Source organism: Macrotis lagotis, chromosome 1, assembly GCF_037893015.1.
Source record: "Macrotis lagotis isolate mMagLag1 chromosome 1, bilby.v1.9.chrom.fasta, whole genome shotgun sequence".
Taxonomy (NCBI): domain Eukaryota; kingdom Metazoa; phylum Chordata; class Mammalia; order Peramelemorphia; family Peramelidae; genus Macrotis; species Macrotis lagotis.
This window is the reverse complement of record NC_133658.1, coordinates 45388218-45407020: the sequence shown is the minus strand read 5'-3', so window position 1 is coordinate 45407020 and position 18803 is coordinate 45388218. Positions and strand designations below refer to the sequence as shown.

At 37.9% G+C, this 18803-nt stretch overlaps 1 protein-coding gene across 2 annotated transcripts in view; it reads left to right on the top strand.

The window, feature by feature from the left end:
* PHLPP2 (PH domain and leucine rich repeat protein phosphatase 2) overlaps positions 1-18803 on the top strand; it is a 101154-nt gene that overhangs the window by 22966 nt on the left and 59385 nt on the right. For both annotated transcript variants that reach the window (XM_074199877.1, XM_074199873.1), the window contains exon 3: positions 11564-11697. In XM_074199877.1, coding sequence (XP_074055978.1) covers positions 11564-11697 — 134 coding nt within the window. The remainder of the gene's footprint in view (positions 1-11563; positions 11698-18803) is intronic.

Sequence of the window (18803 nt, the reverse complement as noted above, 5' to 3'; positions counted from 1 at the left end):
ACTCATTCATTCATTCATCCATTTATTTATTTATTCATTCATTCATTCATTTATCTATCTATCTATCTATCTATCTATCTATTTATTTATTTATTTAGGACTCCACAACATTTCCCCCAATCTTGCTTCCCCTCGTCCCCTGAACAGAAGGCAGTTCTAGTCTTTACATTATTTCCGTAGTATACATTGATCCAAGTTGAATGTGATTAGAGAGAAATCATATCCTAATGTTAATAGTCTTTGGTCTCTGTTCAAACTCCATATTTCTTTATACATTGCTAAAATATTCTTGTTTAAGAGCAAACATAATATCCCCTCCCCCACAAAAATATAGAACCTCATGAGAAATAAAGTAAAAGAAAGAGGAAAAAAAATGTGTTTTAGTCTGTGTTGTGATACTATCAGCTCTGTCTCAGGTAGATTGCATTCTTCATCATAAGTCCATCACAGAAGCCACCTCCGTACCTTTCCACAGTTGCCGCCACTGACTGAAACTCCCTCCATCTATTATTCCTCCCCACTACCATATACTATATTCTCTCTCTCCCTTCACTCTGTCTCTCTTTCAAAATGTGCTGTAGGGCAGGTGAGTGGCGCAGTAGACAAAGCACCAGCCCTGGGGCCAAGAGGTCCCCAAGCCCACATACCAGCCCAGAGACCCAGCAAGCACCTTAGCCCATGGTCCTAGACAGACCACCCAATCCCAGCACCTTGCAAAAAGTAAAAAAGACAATGTGTTATATCTGACTATTCTCTCCCATGATCTACCCTTTCCTCCATCACCCATATCCCCCTTCTTTCCCTGTCCCCATTCTCTCCTCCTTACTCTAGATGTCGATACCCTATTGAGTGGGTATGCTGTTTCCTCCCTGAGTCATTTCTGATAAGTGAAGGTTCCCTCATTCTGCCTTGCCTTCTCCCCTTCCATATCATTGCAAAAAAAAGGTCTTTTATATGAAGTATCTTAGCCTATTCCACCTCTCCTTTCTCTTACTCCTGTCACATTTCCCTTTTAGCCATTGACTCCATTTTTACAATATCTTATATCTTCAAATTCAGCTTTCTCCTGTGCTTCATCTATAGAAGCTCCTTCTACCTGCTCTACCAAATGTGGAGGCTCATATGAACATTATCAGCATCATTTTTCTATGCAGGAATATATACAGTTCATCATCATTAAGTTGCTCATAATTTACCCCTCTCCTCTGCTCTCTTTGCTCCACCTGAGTCCCATATTTGAAGGTCAAACTTTCTGTTCAGAGCTGGTCATTTCAACAAGAACATTTGAAATTCCTCTGTTTCATTGAAAGCCTATCTTTTCCCCTGGAAGATGATGTTCAGTTTTTCTGGGTAGTTGATTCTTGGTTGCATTCCAAGCTCTTCTGCCTTCCAGAATATTATATTCCAAGTCCTATGAGCCCTTAATGTAGTTGCTGCTAAATCCTATGTGATCCTGACTGCAGCTCCATGATAATTGAATTGTGTCCTTCTGGCTGCTTGTAATATTTTTTCTTTGACTTGGGAGTTCTGGGACTTGGCTATAACATTCCTGGGGATTTTTTTTTTTATTTCTTTCCAGGAGAGATTGGTGGATTCTCTCAGTTTCTATTTTGCCCTCTGCTTCTAGGATATCAGAGCAGTTTTCCTGTAGGAATTCTTTAAAAATGAGGTCAAGGCTCTTTTCCTGATCATGACTTTCAGGTATCCCAATAATTTTTAAATTATCTCTCCTGAATCTGTTTTCCAGATCAGTTGTCTTTTCAATGAAACGTTTTACATTTTCTTCTAATTTTTCATTCTTTTGATGTTAAAGTATTGTGTCTTGATTTCTTGTAAAGTCATCAGCTTCCTTAGATCCATTCTACATCTGAAGGATTTATTTTCCTCAGAGAACTTTATCTCCTTTTCCATCTGGCCAATTCTGCTTTTTTTAAAGCATTCTCAATAACTTTCTGAACCGTTTTATTCATTTGACCTAAGATGGTTTTTAACATGTTATTTTCTTCAGCATTTTTTTGGATCTCCTTGACTAAGCTGATGGCTTCTTTTTCATGTTTTTCCTGTAGCTCTCTCATTTCTTTTCCCAATTTTTCTTCCATCTCCATTACTTGATTCTCCCTGCTGATTCTCTAAGTTGTGCCCAGTGCTTCCTGGGGTGCAGGTCAGGAAACTGCTTCTGCTGCTGAGAGCTGTGGCTCCTAGGCACTCGGGTTATTCCCGGGAGGCTGAAATTTCTTCACTCTGGCGGGCCGCCCCTCTAACCCTGTGGAGTAGAGTTTTTCCACTATTTTCCAGGTTACCTTGGGCTGGAGAATTGCCTAAATGGATCTTTCTGTGAGCTCTATCTCTCAAAAATTTAGTTAGAGTCATAATTTTAAGGTTTTTGAGATATTTTAGAGAGAGCACCTAGGAGAGCCTCTTCTCCTGCCATCATCTTGACTCTGCCCCTGGTTAGTTGATTTTTGATTGAAATCCAAGTCCTATACCTTCTAAAATATCATATTATAAGCCCCTCTGTTCCTTTTGGGGGAGAAATTGCTAAGTCCTTTTTAATCCTGTCTATGGTTCCTTTATATTTGAATTGTTTCTTTCTGACTGCTTAGAGTAATTTCTCTTTGACCTAAGAGTTCTAGAATTTGGATATAATATTCCTTGAAGTTTTCATTTTGAGATTTCTTCCAGGAAGTGATTAGTGGATTCTTTCAATTACTCATTGCCCTCTGGTTTAGGAAATTTTCCCTGATAATTTCTTGAAAGATAGTGTAGGCTGTTTTTTGGATCATGGCTTTCAGGTAATGTACTAATTCTTAAATTATCTCTCTCCTGGATCTATTTTCCAGGTCATTTTTTTTCCAATGAGATATTTTATATTTTCTTCTATTTTTTTTTTTTATTCTTTTGATTTTGATAGATTTATTCTTGATGTCTCACAGAGTCTTTAGATTCTACTGGCCTGATTCTAATTCTTAAGGAATTATTTTTTTTCATGAGCTTTTGCACCTCTTTTCCCATTTGGCCAATTCTTCCTTTTAAGGGATTGTTTTCTTTTTCCAAGTAGTTGATTCCTTTTCTCGTGCTTTTCTTGCATCACTCACTTCTTATCCCAGTTTTTTCCTATCTCTCTTAATGGAGTTTTAAATCCTTTTTGACTTCTTCCAAGAGGGATTTTTAGGTTTAAAACAATTTCATATTCCTCTTTCAAGACTGCATGCAAGCATTTTGACGTTGTCCTCTTCTGAGTTTGTGTTTTGATCTTCCTTGTTGCCACAGTAGTTTTCTATGGTCGGGGCTGTTTTTTGTTTTTTGTTCTTTTTACAGCTTAATTTGTGACTTAAAGTTAAACTCTGCTCCTTGGATGCACGGGGGCACGGTCCCAAACTACTGTTGTTGCATGCCAGGGGTCTGGTCACTGACTTTCTGTTCTGGGCTTTATGGGCCTATTGACTTGCTTACTGTACTGGTGTGGCCCAGTCTAGTTATGCCTGTTGTGCCTTTGGTTCTGGGGATGCAATTTACTTCAGTACTAAAGCCCTGAAGTCAGGAAGACTTTAGTTCAAATTGAGCCTCAGACATGTAGTAGCTGTGTGACCTTGGGCAAGTCACTTAACCCTAATTATCTCATGTCCATTACAGTTGTCTTGATTCATATCTGGCTACTGGATCCAGATGTTCTGGAGGAGAAAGTGAGGCTTAGCACAGCTTTCCCTTCACTCAAATCCAATTCACATCTCACTTCCGTGGTGTCATGGTCTTCTTTAAGAATGAAGGACAAGGGGTGGCTAGGTGGTACAGTGGATGGAGCACCGGCCCTGGAGTCAGGCGTACCTGAGTTCAAATCCTGCCTCAGACACTTAATAATTACCTAGCTGTGTGGCCTTGGGCAAACCACTTAACCCCATTGCCTTGCAAAAAACAAAAACAAAAAAAAAAGAATGAAGGACAAACTCCATCATCAAGGCTGGAGGCCTCACAGCTGGCCTTCTAGGTCAGGGGTTTGGGACCTCAGTTGCTCATTTGTGCTGTGGCTAATCCTCTGGCTGTCTTGCTCAGATGCCACCTGTGCTGAGCTGTGCTTCTCTTTTCCTTAAGTGAAACAGATTTTTTTCTGAAGTCCTTCCAAGTTATCTTGGTCTGGAAAATTGTTTCACTCCATCTTTTTGTACATTCTTTTGCTCCAGAATTTGTTTAAAAACTTGATTTAATGTTATTTCTTTCTTTCTTTTTTTTTTTTTTTTGCAAGGCAGATGGGGTTAAGTGGCTTGCCCAAGGCCACACAGCTAGGTAATTATTTAGTGTCTGAGGCCAGATTTGAACCCAGGTACTCCTGACTCCAAGGCTGGTGCTTTATCCACTACACCACCTAGCTGCCCCGATTTAATGTTATTTCAAGGGAAACTGGGGAGAACTTGGGCAATTTCCTTACTTTTCTCCATCATAGTGTACTACAAGCAAGGACTCACCTCCACAAATTGATACTGGGCAGTGTTAATACTGCTTTTAAAAGCACGCCATAGTTTTTGTATTTATCTTCGGGCATCCTTCTTGCTTTCATCTTCTGTGCATGCCTTTTTTTAAATCTAAGATAGTCAAATTTCCAGTTGTTTAGAGAACTCTTTCTTTTCCTCCTCATTGTATTCAGATATCAATCTTGAACTTCTCATTCCTTCTCAGTTATCCAGATTCTCTTATAAAGTATAGTCCATGAAATCTATCTTTTTTTTCCAAAGTCTTTTAAATTGGCTCTTCCCAGGTCTAGGGTTTATATTACACTGTTTCTGCCTTCCTTGTTTTCTCTCTGAAAGCTAATATGATGTGTAGTAATTATTTCTTACCTTATTTTTTTTTTAACGTCTCCTTCATGTCAAGAGTGCTGTCATTTCTCCACTAGCAAGATGCATCTTTTGGGGGGGGGAATCACATTCAGAATAGCATTGACCTTTATTGGTTCCCTCAAGTTTGAAGTCTCTGGACCAGAGTATTGAGTGTATGTGACTTAATAATACTTGAACTCAGGTCTTTCTTGGCTCTGAGACTTGATTCTCTGCTTACTATGCCATTTCTATTTTTGATGAAACACTTCTGTTTTTTAAAGTCACTCAATTTCAAAGAACTAGAAACTTCATCTGTAGTGGTTATCTCCTGATTTTCTGAGCATAGCTCTGTTCTCTAACTGATTATATCATGTATAGTACTACCTCTGTACCATGGAGTATATGCACTATAAAACAAAATGAAATAGTTTTCACTGAACTGAGAGACAACATGTCAGTTTAGTTTAATATGGTTAGTATTCATAGTATATATAGATGTAGAACTGGAAGGGACTCTAGGGCAATTGCAGCCAATTCCCACATTACACAATTGAGGACAGAGGCCTTGAAGGTGAAGTGACTTGCCCTCATTTAAAAGCAAAACCTTGGGAAGGAATACCTGCCTGCCAAAAGGAGGCCCAGGTGGTAAGTGGCTAAGCCTGGAATCTAAACCCGACAGGTTTTTCCTTGTTCCATGCTGTATCTGTGTGTGTGTGTGTGGGGGGGTATGTATGTGTGGACATATTAATTTTAAAAATATCTTTTTGTTCATATATTTTAATTTTGCACCGATGTGTTTCTTACTGTGTCCTTTACTCCAGCCCTTGCTAGAGAGCCATCTCTTATAATAAAGAATTTTAAAAGAAAGGAAAAAAAACATTCAGCAAACTGAAGTCTATTTGGCTCTCATGGATTCATATATCTGCAAAGTACCAAGGTTTGTGTGATCTGAGGTATTTTGTAAGATATATTTGATAAGCTCTTAGCATTCTTTATATCACTGTTGCTATTAATGTTTCCCTCTCCAGACTTTTTACCATTGAGATGAGTTATAATAGATGTAACTTGTAAGACCTGTTGCATTACCACAGAAATCCAGATCTTGTGACCATTAATGAAACTTTAAGTCACCAGAATAGCTAATTTCACAATGGGATCCCTATGGTTTGAATGCATTTTAGGACCCATGAAAGAAAACATTTCAGTTCATCTGGATAATGTATTTATTATTTACTCTCTGCTCAGATTCATTGGTTTTGCTTTTTCTTTTTTATGAAAAATGGACCACTTTGTTAAAGGCTAGATGCTATCTGTTGGAATACAAAGAAAAAGTTCACAGTTATGTAATTAAATGTTTGAGGACCAATTTTAGTTTCTGATTTGGAATAGTTTGGGTCCTATAAATGTAGTTTTGGTAGGAGTACAAAAAAGTTTTGTGTACATTTCATAATAAAAAAGAACCTTGCTTCAGAGTTAGAGTTGAAAGCAGCCTTAAAAAAATCTAGCAATCATACTAGTTTTTATGTCTGGGCCTCCTTTTGGCAGGCAGGGGAAGCTTATGCACTCCTTCCCAAAGTTGTGCTTTTAAATGTATAAAATATGTGATAGTAAAGGAAGTCTCAGGTACTGAGCATACGAAAACAGGGCAAAAAAACATCACAATCTCTTCTCTCTGGGAACTCACCTTAGATATAGACAGTGCAAATAAAAGGTAATCTCAGAGGTTTGCCTTGGCAGAGTGGAAGAGAAGCAGGAAAGGCTTCCTGCCTAGGAAATTGAGCTAGCCTTGGGAAGTGTTAAGAATCAGCATTGAGGAAAGAGATTCATTTCAGAGTTGGGGGACAGCCAGTACAGAGTTAGATTTTGGAGATTAGAGTGTTGTATATGAGGAACAAGTAGGCCAGTGTAACTTGATGGTAACTTGGTGCATGGAAGAGAGACTAGCAGGGTTTGGCAAACTAAACTCTGGCCTGTTTTTTGTAGGGTCCAAGAGCTATGGATTTTTTTATATATATTTTGAAAAAAAATTTTAAAAACCCCTCAACATTCTTAGCTTTCTCACACTTGGTCTGCATTAGACTAAAACATTAGAAGATTAGAAATGTAGAAAGTGCTCAGGTTGCAAAAGACTTTAAATTCCAAACTAGATTTTACATTTGATCCTTGAGAGGGAGTAGTGAACCCTGGAGTTTTTGAATAGGAAGGTGACATGATCAGACCTATGCTTTAGGTAAATCACTTCAGTAACTCAGGGGTGAGGAGGTGAGTGGGAGGCAGGGAAGGATGGTTTGGAATGGGAAGAAATTTAAGGCAGGGGGGCTAGTTATAAAAGATTCTTGAAATAGTCCAGGGAAGAGGAAAATGAGGATTTGAACTAGAGGAATGGATGAATGAGTTATGCATGAGGGTACATACCTGAATGTTATTTGCAGAGGTAGAAATGAAAAGATTGGGCAATGAATTGGATATTTGGTGTGAAAATGAGGAATGGAAGAAATTAGCACATCCTTTTCTGTAACTTTATTTTGTGAGTTTGTTTCATATTACTGGTGAAATGTTTGGAATAAAATTAAACTCTTATCTTTCTTTGCAGATACAAGCATAGGATATCTTCAGTACTAGAAGTATATTGCTCTTGGCAAGAAGCCATGAGTGTTCCTGATAAATATGACTCTATTAGTTGACTGTTTTGTGAAAGGGTGGGCACATTTACATGCATTTAGCTTTGATGAGGTCTGTGGAAGTTCTTTTAATCATTAAAGGAAAATCTTACTGTCTCATTGAGTCCTTGCTTTATGTGCACATTTAAGCATTTAAATACTGCCACCTTTCCCTGTTCCCCCAGTCTATTTTACACCTTATCACTTGGACTTTTGAGAGATTTAACAAGTAGCTAATTGTCAGCCTGTGAAGTTTTTGGAACTTTGAAACACAAAATTAATTTGTAAGCAGCTTACAGCTTTTACCTTCCCCCACTCTACTACACTTAAGGGAATGAGTTTAATGAGTAAAGTGGAATTAGCCCTTTGCTGTGCTTGTTTTTGCAGTTCTTGAAATGCTGCATATTTTACTAGTTTATGCCAGATTAATAATGGCAGATGTTGAGAATCCTCTGAATTTTCCAAAGGGAAAAATTCTGAGTTGCTATAGTTGCTATGCAAAACAAAATTCTCACCATGTAGATAGCATTTCTATAATCTAAGGAACAAAAGGGTTTGCCTATCTTTAGATTTCTTGTGGTCAGTAAACATTTATTAGGTAGGCTCTTTGGGTTAGACACTGTGGTTAACACTGAAGATGCAAAGAAAGCCCTGTTCTTGATGAATCTCACATCTTATTTTAGCAGGTAGATATCAAAACAATGAGGTAGTACATACAAGCATGAAGTGGAAGGCACTAGCAGGAGGTAGAAAAAGAATGGTGAATCAGGAACTACCTTGAAGAAAACTAGGGAAACTAAAAGTTGGATGTCAGAGAAAGTACCTTCCTTGCAGATGTGATTGCTAAAAGAGAGGAATAGACAAGGGTGTAATAGACTGCTACAGTTGAATCAGAGAACGAAGACAGGAGCAAAGTGTGAAAAGATTTGAAAGGCAGGAAGAAGCCAGATTGTGAAGGGCTTTATAAGTGATATGTGGTCAGAAGAATCTGGTTTGGGTATTATAGTTTATAACATTAATCTCAAGGGAAGGGCAGAAAGGTTCCTGGGTGATAGTGGCAGAATCTGAAAGTGACAGTGAGAAGCACAGAGTAAATCAGAGGACATCAAATGAAGTTGGAAAGGACAGTAAGTGAAGTAATGTCATAAAGAGTTGCTATAAGAAGAAGATAGAAGGAGAAAGAAAGGAAGAGGTTTAAAATGAAAGGAAATTTATTTCAAGGACACAAGGGAAAGGATTGGGCAGATTTGAAATGGAATATTGGTAGTGGGATAGTTAAGTAAGTGGAGGTACAGTTGTCCATTGGCAAAAGTTCAGAATCACAAGGGTCAGTGCACTAACCTTTGAGGAATTAGTTAAGACAGAGTATCAGTGGTTGGAGAGAGATCTGTTGAGGAAGGAGGTGATAGACTTGAGTCTGGTAGTTCATGTGATACTTGAGGTTGTGATGCAGAATGTGTAGGATTCTGGTTTGGAGGTAGTGGGTCAGGAAAACTGGAAAATGCCTTGGGGCCTAGGACATTGGGGTGGGGTGGTACTGCAGAAATAGTCTTATTTCTGGGTGGACCAGGTGTTAGATGATCTCTCAGGTCTCCAGTTATGTTGTTTTTTTGATCGTTCTCTACTCTCTTCATTCTACTCCATTGTCCTGCCATAGTGGTTTTTTAAAAAATATTTTGTATTTTTAACTACATGAAGTGGTAGTTTTTCAGCAATTTTTTTTGCAAGGTTTTGAGTTTCACAAATCAAAACAGAAAAAATATAATAAAGAGAAAAAACTACATAAGACAATTTTCAAAAATAGAAAATAGTGAGCTTTGATCTAAAATTAAACTCCATAGTTCCTTCTTGGATATGGATGTTATTTTCTAGCACAAGTCTTTTAAAATTGGTTTTGACTATTGTACTGCTGATCATTACCTAGTGTTGCTGTTAGTATGTACAGTGTTCTTCTGGCTCTGCTCACTTCTCTCAACATCAGTTCATGTAAGTCTTTCCAGGCTATTCTGAAGTCACGCCCCTCATGATTTCTTATAGAACAATAGTGTTCCATCACATTGATATATTCAGCCATTCCCCAATTGATGGGTATCTCCTCAATTTCCAGTTCTTTAAGTAGTGGCAAAGAGCTGCTATAAATATTTTTGTACATGTAGGTTTTTCACCCTTTTTTGTTATCTCTTTGGGAGGCAGACCTAGTTGTAGTATTGCTGGATCAAAGGATATGCTGTTTCATTACCTTGGGGCATAATTCCAAATTGCTCTCCAGAAAAGTTGGATCAATTCACAACTCCACCGACAATGCATTGGTGGCCCAGATTTTTCACATCCCTTCATTGATCAATTTCCTTTTTAGTCATATTCTGCCAAAATGATGTCTGTGCCACCAACCTTCCCACTGAGAACAAAAGAAAAACAAAACTTGTTACAAGCACATATAGTCAATCAGAGCAAACTTCCACATTAGCTATGTCAAAAAAAATTTTTTTCTCATTCTGCACTGTAAATTTTTTACTTCTCTTTCAAGACTTAGGTAGTATGCTACATCATTAGTCCTCTGTAATCATGATTATTATAATGCAAAGAATTTCTAATTCTTTCAAAGTTGTTTGCTTTTACCATATTGTTGTCATTGCATGCATTCTTGTGATTCTGTTCACTTCATTCTGAATGGTTCATACAAGTCTTTATAGCTTTTACTGAAACCATTCCCTTCATTATTTCCTACACAATAATAGTATTATATTACACTTATATGCCATAACTTGTTCATCTGTTCCCCAAATTTTGGACACCCCATCAGATTCCTATTCTTTCCCATCTCAAAAAAATAATATATTTTATACATTCCCGGTTAGAATTCGTTTTGCTTAGAACTAATCCTTTCCTTAAACTACCTAACCACCAATCTCTCCTCCTTTTCACTTTTCCCCTTTCTCTCCTATTTCATTGTTGAGTGAAATGTATTTCTGTACCAGTGTCTGTGCACGTTGTTCCTTTCATTAGTTCAAATAAGTGAAGTTTTATGTTTGTATATGTCTACTTGCACAGTCTGATAATAGGGAATAATATCCTCTAATTTTCCTTTCCTTTCTCCATAGTGTATTCATCTTCCTCTCTTTCCATTCATTCTTTTGGTTTGTTTCTCTTTGTTTTGTGTGGCAATTGGGGTTACAAGTCCTTTAGTCCCATGACTTGCCCAAGGTCACACTGCTAATAAGTGTCAAATGTCTCAGTTTGGATTTGAACTCAAGTACCCCTGACTCCGGGGTGAATGCTTTAATCCATTGCACCACCTCACTACCCCAAGTTGTCTTGCTGTTCATTTCTTACAGCACAATAGTATTCCATCACAATTACAGACCACAACTTGTTCAGCCATTCCCCAGTTTATGGGCATCTCCCCAATTTCCAATTCTTTGTCACCACAAAAATAACAGCAACAAATATTTTTGTACCTGTTAGTCCATTTTGCAATTTTTTGATCTCTTTGGGATATAGACCTCATAGTGTTTTTGGTGGGTCATAGGTGTATATGCACAGTTTGTCAGTCCTTTGGGCATTTTTCCAGATTGTTTCCCAGAATGGCTGGGTCAGTTCACAAACTCTACGAGCAGCATGTAGTATATCAGTATACTTATTTTTCCACATTCCCTCCAATATTTGTCATTTTCCTTTTCTGTCACATTAGCCAATCTGAGAGATGTGAAGTAGTATTTCAGAGAGGTTTTAACGTGCATTTCTCTAATCAGTAGTGCTTTAGAGCATTCTTCATGTGATTATTGATAGCTTTGATTTTTTTTCCAAAAACTGTCCATATCTTTTGACCATTTATCAAATGTTTCTTAGGGTCTCATAATGGGGGATGGGTCCATATACTAATAAATATTATCAGTGGTAAAATGTATCTAAATTCTTTTATATTTTATTTCATAATTTCCTAACTTTTGTTAAGATTAGACATATCCTGTTTTTCTAGGAAAGTTGTAATTTAATTAAAAATGAAAATTTTAAATGATTATGTTTGAGAACTAAGAGACCAAATACTTTTTTTCCTTATCAAATACTTTTTTTTTTTACTTTTATCATCAGGAGATTGGACCCCATTGAACGACCCCTTCAGATGGTATATGAATACTTAGCCAGCCTGGGCTTTGAGGATCCTGTTCGAATACAGGAGGAAGCAACAAACCCTGACCTCAGCTGTATGATTCGTTTTTATGGAGGTAAGAATCTTATTTTGGCTTAGCAAACTTGTAAGCCATCCTTAATCATTTCTAACCAGTCTAGATTTTTTACTTAAAATTATTTTTATCAAAAACTTTTATTATTATTATTAATCTTTTGTTACTCAGATTTTTTTAGAAGTTATGTTATTACATCATAGTCATTTGCCAGTACCTTTTCTCTCTTAACAAAGAAAAACAATTGCTCTTTGACAATATGCAGATTTCTAAATCTACAATAGCCCACTTTTCTACCAGTCTGAAGGAAATATTCAAATTGTTATTCTTAAAAGGAAAACTTAAGATGATCTTGGGATAAAGATACAAGAGTGGTAACTCTGACATTTTTGTTCTTGAACTTTGGACTGCTTTTTTCAGTCTCCTTTGTTGGCTCATCATCCAAATTATATCTGCAAATTGAGCGCTCTCCAGAGTCCTGTTCTCTTCTTCCTCTGATCTCCGTCTTGGTCACCTCTCCAGCTCTCTTGGGTCTCGCTCTCATCTGCATGCAGATGCCTCCCAAGTCTGTGGCTCTAGGCAGACTCTTCTTGGAGATTCAGGCCTTCCCTGCCATTTGCCTCTTGGGCATTTCAAACTGGATGCCCTTTGGTTGCCAGGCACTGTGTAAATCTTATCTCTTGATTCTCACAACAAAATTGTGAGAAATGTGCTATTATTTCTTCATTTTAGTTGAGGCAGAGGTTGAGGGGCTCAGCCAAGATCACATAGCTGGGAAGGGCCCAAGAATGGGCTCTGTCTGAAACTAACTGCTGACTAGAGACATCTTAAAAGCACCAGCCGCAGTATGTGTTTGGCCTCAACCTTATCCTCAGCATAGCCTGCTACTCTTCCCCATTAGACTCCGATCACCTCTTGCCAAAACTATTGCAGTAGCTTCCTGAGTGCTTCCTCCTTGAAGTATCTCCCAGTCCAGACAGACGTGCTCCTTAAATGGAGATCCGACTGCATGACCCTCCTGTTCAGCCAGCTCTCTAGTGTCCCCAGGATAAAATGGAGATTCTTAGCTTTTAAAAACCCTTCATTCTGCCTCCACACTATCCAGTCTCTAGATATTCCCTCCAATCCTCCCCACCCTGGTCCTACTCTCCAGCCAAACTCAGTCACCACAACCCAAATACCTGCCTCCCAAACTGTCTTGTATTGAACTACTTTGTATTTATTCTGTTTATACTGATTTGTACTGTCAGTTAACAAACACATCTTAGAACTTCTCTGGATCTACAAAGCAGGGCCTCAGCAGTAAAGGCAGCCAGTTAAAAAAAGCCATTCTAAAGGGGGAGGGGGCCTTCAAACAGCCTATTTAGCACATAAGCGATCTATGTAGTGGTCTGTAGAGTGGGAAAGGCCTCTGGAAGAAAGTGGAATTTGAGCTTCATCCTGAAGGAAGTCAGGAGCAGCAGGGGAGGAAGAAGAGTTTTCCCAATATGGGGGGCAGCTTGGACAAAGGTGCAGAGTCAGGAGATGGAGTAGTTGAAAAAGTAAACTAAGGATTTGATAAATAATTGATCCTGGGAATAATCGGGAATCACTGGAATTAAGTGAAGGCTGGGTGACATGAGCAGACATCTGTTTTTTAACTGTTTTTGTGTTCAGTTTTCTGTCTCATTAGAACCTAGTCATATTTCAAGCACCCAGTACAATTCATGAAAGATTGTAGGCATTTGCTTGTGGTTTGATTTCATAAATGAAAGTCATACTTTTTTAAAAAAAAATTACTGGGCCAATTACTAGAATTCCATTATACTTTGTTTCAGAACCTTGAATAGTGGGTATTTATCAAAAAAATGATAATGCAGGGGCGGCTAGGTGGCACAGTGGATAAAGCACCGGCCCTGGAGTCAGGAGTACCTGGGTTCAAATCCGGTCTCAGACACTTAATTACTTAGCTGTGTGGCCTTGGGCAAGCCACTTAACCCCATTTGCCTTGCAAAAAAAAAAAATCTAATAAAAAAAGAAATGATAATGCAGCTTAAATGAAAATTTGTTGCTAGGCTGGACTCAGAATAGTTATTTATAATTTGATGTTACCCCAAGTGGAGTGCCAGAGCAAGTTCCATTTGGTCATCTTCTGTTTGAAAATATTTGTATTAATGATTTGTTCAAAGAGGTGTAGATAGCATGTTCAATAGATTTGCAGGTGACAAGTAGCTATTCTACTTAGTAGTCAGTGTCCCCTAAGACCTTGGATTGTTGGAGCACTGGGCTAATTTTACTCTTTCATTTTTCTTCATTCATTCATTCATTTATTTAACTTTTTAGGTTTTTTTGCAAGGTAAAGGGGTTAAGTGGCTTGCCCAAGGCCACACAGTTAGGTAATTATTAAGTGTCTGAGACCGGATTTGAATTCAGGTACTCCTGACTCCAGGGCTGGTGCTCTATCCACTGTGCCACCTAGCCGCCCCAATTTTATTCTTTCAAAAAAATCACTTCCACAAGGTCAGAATGGTGGAGAAGGGAGGTAGAAAGAACATGCTTTTACTGTGGTTTGTATAAAAGAGATCTGTGGCTCTTGTTGACTGAAAGCTTCATGTGAGGCATCAGGGCAATGTCGTGGCTTATTTAAGAAAAGGAAAAACCTCCAGGAATGACAGAATGCTAGTCCCATCATTCTCTTCCCTGTTCAGACCACCTCTGGAGTGTCTTGTTCAGTTCTGGGTGCCCTAGTTTAAGGACATCAGCTGGAGAATGTCTTCAAAGCCATAGTTTTGGTGGACCTCAAGACCATGTTGTATGAAGATCTGCTGGAGAGCTTGAGGATGTTTCTCCTAGAGAAAAAAGGACTCAGAACCTTCCTCATTTTACTTATTTGAAGGTCTATCACATTGAAAAGGGGGTTTATATTGTTTACTCTAGAGGGAAAAACAGGTGGAAGAGACTAATTTAGGCTTGGGGAAAAGTCCCCTGAAAGTTAGCTTGCCTTAGGACATGGTGACTTTCTCTTCATTGGCCTTTCAGGCAGAGGCTAGATGACTACTACATTAGTCATTTACAGTGGGGATTCCTTTTGAGTATGATAAATTTTTTTTTTGGTGTGAATAGAATTTAAATCTAAAGCTTTATATTTTCTTTTCTTAATAGACTTGTGAATTTTAGCAATTTTTAGCAGAATTTTTTTTCTTGATTTCTTTGCTTGATGTTTATTTGATTTTCATTGCCCTATGCCATCTTTTTCTTTCTTTCATTCTTTCTTTTTTAAGGTTTTTATAAGGCAAATGGGCTTAAGTGGCTTGCCCAAGGCCACACAGCTAGGTAATTGTTAAGTGTCTGAGGCTGGATTTGAATTCAGGTACTCCTGACTCCAGGACCACTGCTCTATCACTGCGCTACCTAGTCGCCCCACATGCCATCTATTTCTGAGCTATAGCAAGTATAGTGGAAAGAGTATTGATTGGGTGCTTAATCACTTGAATTTTTGCTACATTATAAATCAATTTTGAGGCCCAAAATCATAAAATTTTAAAAATTCAAACTATAAAACATTCTCCCCCCCCCAAAAAAATAAAACCCAACAAAAAAAAGAAAGAAGAAAAGCACATACCAAAAAGTATGGACTTGAAATTAAACCTTATTTGATATAAACTCTCAGCTTGGCTTTCAAAAGTCAAATGGCATATTTATACTTCCAGTCTCTGTTGATAATTGCAGCAGATTGTCCTCTGTATTCCAGTTCCAACTTGCTGCTTCTTTTGTTTATTCAAATACAGTGCTTCTTTTCCTTTCACAAACTTTTTTATATTCAGGTAGTAAAACAATATAATATATAGTAATGAAGGAGTTTGTCCTATGGATGAATCTCTTTTTATGGATAGCTAGTGTGATACCAGTTACGAATTACTTTTTAATGAATAATTTGCATTTATTTTCCAGTTCAATTTTTTTGTACTATGAAAATCAACTGTCATCTTTTTACTTATTTGTTGTTTTACTTCAAAATATTCATTTTTTAAAATTTTGAATTTAAATATCAGATAAAATGAGTATTTCCATATGTAAAGAACAAAAAAATCTGAAACTGGAATGTTTATTATATATACAGCTTGTTTTTCCTTTTAAGTATATAATCAATTCAGTGTGTAATTTTCAAAGCTGTCCCAATTATTTTTGTTTACCTGTGAATTTTTTTAAAAAAATGCTTCAGTGGCACTCCTTTTAAATATTTTTGGTAACCTTATTGCCAAATTTCCCTTCTTCTTCCATCTCCCCTCTCCCATTGAGAAAAAAGAAAAAAAAACCTTTATTATTATTATTTTTAGCAAATTTGCATGGTTAAACAAAATTACCACATTTGCCACATCCAAACATGTAAATATTATCCTGCCCTTTGAGGCTGTCATCTCTCTGTAAAATGGTTGGTGGCAAACTTCATCAACAGTCTTTGGATTTATCATCTTATCAGGATTCAAAGATTTCAAAGGTTTTTCTTTATGCTATTCTTATTCTTTATGCTATTTATCCTTGTATAAATTGTTTCTGGGTTCTGCTAATAACTTCATTCTTTCCTTGTTTGTTTAGTGACATCAAGTATAGTGGAAAGAATATTGATCTTTGAATTACATGCTTATTAATCACTTTAATCCTTTATAAATATTATATATCAAATTTCAGGCCTAAAATCATAAAATCTTTTAAATTCAAGCTATAAGAATACTGTCTTTCACTTCTCTTTTTAAATTTCTTACAGCACAATAATATTTCCGTTACAGTAATATACCACAGTATTTTTTGTTCAGTCATTTTGCGTACATTTGATTCTTCATGACTCTTTTTGGAATTTTCTTGGCAAAGATACTGGAGTGATTTGCCATTTCTTTCTCCCATTCAATTTTAAATGTCTTGCACATAACTTTAGTCTGAGGTCAGATTTGAACTGAGATTTTTCTGGCTCATTCACTGCACCCCATCTGGTTACCCAAATAATTTGTCTAGCTACTCCCAATTTGTAGGTACCTTCTTAGTATATAATTTTTGCACTTCAAAAAGTTTTGCTATGAATGTTGGGAGTTTCCCTTTCCTCCCATGTGGTTCCTTTTCCTCTTTATTTGGTTTCTTTGAGGTAGAAGCATGGTAGTGGTCTTCTGGTTCAAAGAGTGTGCACACTTTAGTAATTTTGGGAACACACTTTCCTTTTTTTTCTTTTTCTTTTTTTTTTAATTTATTTTTTATTCTCATTTTGTACAAATGTTTTTCTTTACATTAATAAAATATACTTGTTTACAAGTAAACAAAATACCCCTCCCCCATGAATATAGATAGACTTGCTTGGGCAAAAAAGTAAAGGGGGGAGAAAAAATTAAAATTAAAAAAATAATAGTAATAATTGTAGGTATGGCCAGGTGGCGCAATGGATGAAGCACCAGCCCTGGAGGCACGAGCACCCGAGTCCATATCCAGCCTCGGAAACTCAATAATCAACCAGCCATGTGACATGCAAGCCACCCGATCCCCACTGCCCTGCAAAAACCAAAAAGAAGAAAAACAAAAGACCCAAAATAAAATAAAATAGTAATAATGGTAGGGGTGGCTGGTTGGCAAACAGAGCATTGGCCCTTGAGCCAGGAGCACCTGGGTCCAAATCTGGCCCCAGACACCCAATGATCACCCTGCTATGTGGCCCCAGGCAGGCCACCCAGCCCCACTTGCCCTGCACCCTCCCCCAAATAATAATAACAAAAAATGTGTTTCAGTCTTTGTTCCAATACCAACAACTCTGTCGTGAGTGGATCACATTCTTTATGATAAGTCCATCACAAAAGTTAATCCATATTTTTCCAATGTTGCCATTGCTGATCGCAACTCCCTCCTTATTTCTCCACTACCATGTACTCTATTTTCTCTCTCCTTTCACTCTGACTCTGCTGTAGGGTTGCTGAGTGGCGCAGCAGACAGATCCCTGGTCCTGGGGCCAAGAGGCCCTGAGCCCCCATATCACCCCTTAGGCCCAGAATCCACCTGGCCCTATGGTCCTGGGCAGGCCATCCAATCCCAGCACCTTGCAAGAAGTAAAAAAAGAAAATGTGTTATATCTGACCACTGTCCCCCCATGGTCCATCCTTTCCTCCTTTATTCACATCCCCACCCCTTCCCCCTGCTCCCCCCTCCTTCTTACTCTAGTTGTCTATACCCTGTTGAGTATATATGCTGTTTCCTCTCCTAGCCACCTCTGATGAGAGCAAAGGTTCCCTCATTGCCCCTTGCCTCCCCCCTTCCATATCATTGCAATAGCTCATTGTAATAAAAAAAAATCTTATTATGTGAAATAGCTTGGACTGTTCCCCCTCTCCTTTTTCCCATTCCATTTCCCTTTTTTTCTTATTGACTCCATTTTTACACCATATTTTATCTTCGAATTTAGCTTTCTCCTGTGCTTCAACTATAAAAGCTCCCTCTACCTGCTCTATTAACTGAGATGGTTCATATGAATATTATCAGTATCATTTTTCTATACATGCAGTTCATCCTCATTAAGTCCCTCATATTTCCCCCCTCTCCTCCAATCTCCATGCTTCACCTGAGTCCTGTATCTGAAGATCAAACCTTCTGTTCAGCTCTGGCCATTCCAAAAGGAACCTTTGAAATTCCCCTGGTTCACTGAAAGTTCATCTTTTTCCCTGGACGAGGACATTCAGCCTTGCTGGGTAGTTCATTCTTGGCTGCATTCTAAGCTCTTTTGCCTTCCGGTATATTGTATTCCAAGCCCTACGCGCTTCCACTGTAGTTGCTGCTAAGTCCTGTGTGATCCTGACTGCAGCCCCATGATATTTGAACTGTGTCCTTTTGGCTGCTTGTAATATTTTCTCTTTGACTTGGGAGTTCTGGAACTTGGCTATAATATTCCTGGGGGTTGGTTTTTTGGGATCTCTTTCTCGGGGGGATCAGTGGATTCTCTCCATTTCTATTTTGCTCTCTACTTCTAGAATATCAGGGCAATTTTCCTGTAGTAATTCTTTGAAAATGATGTCAAGGCTCTTTTCCTGATCATGACTTTCAGGTATTCCAATAATTTTTAAATTTTCTTTCCTAAGTCTGTTTTCCATATCAGTTGTTTTTTCAATGAGATGTTTCACATTTTCTTCTAATTTTTATTT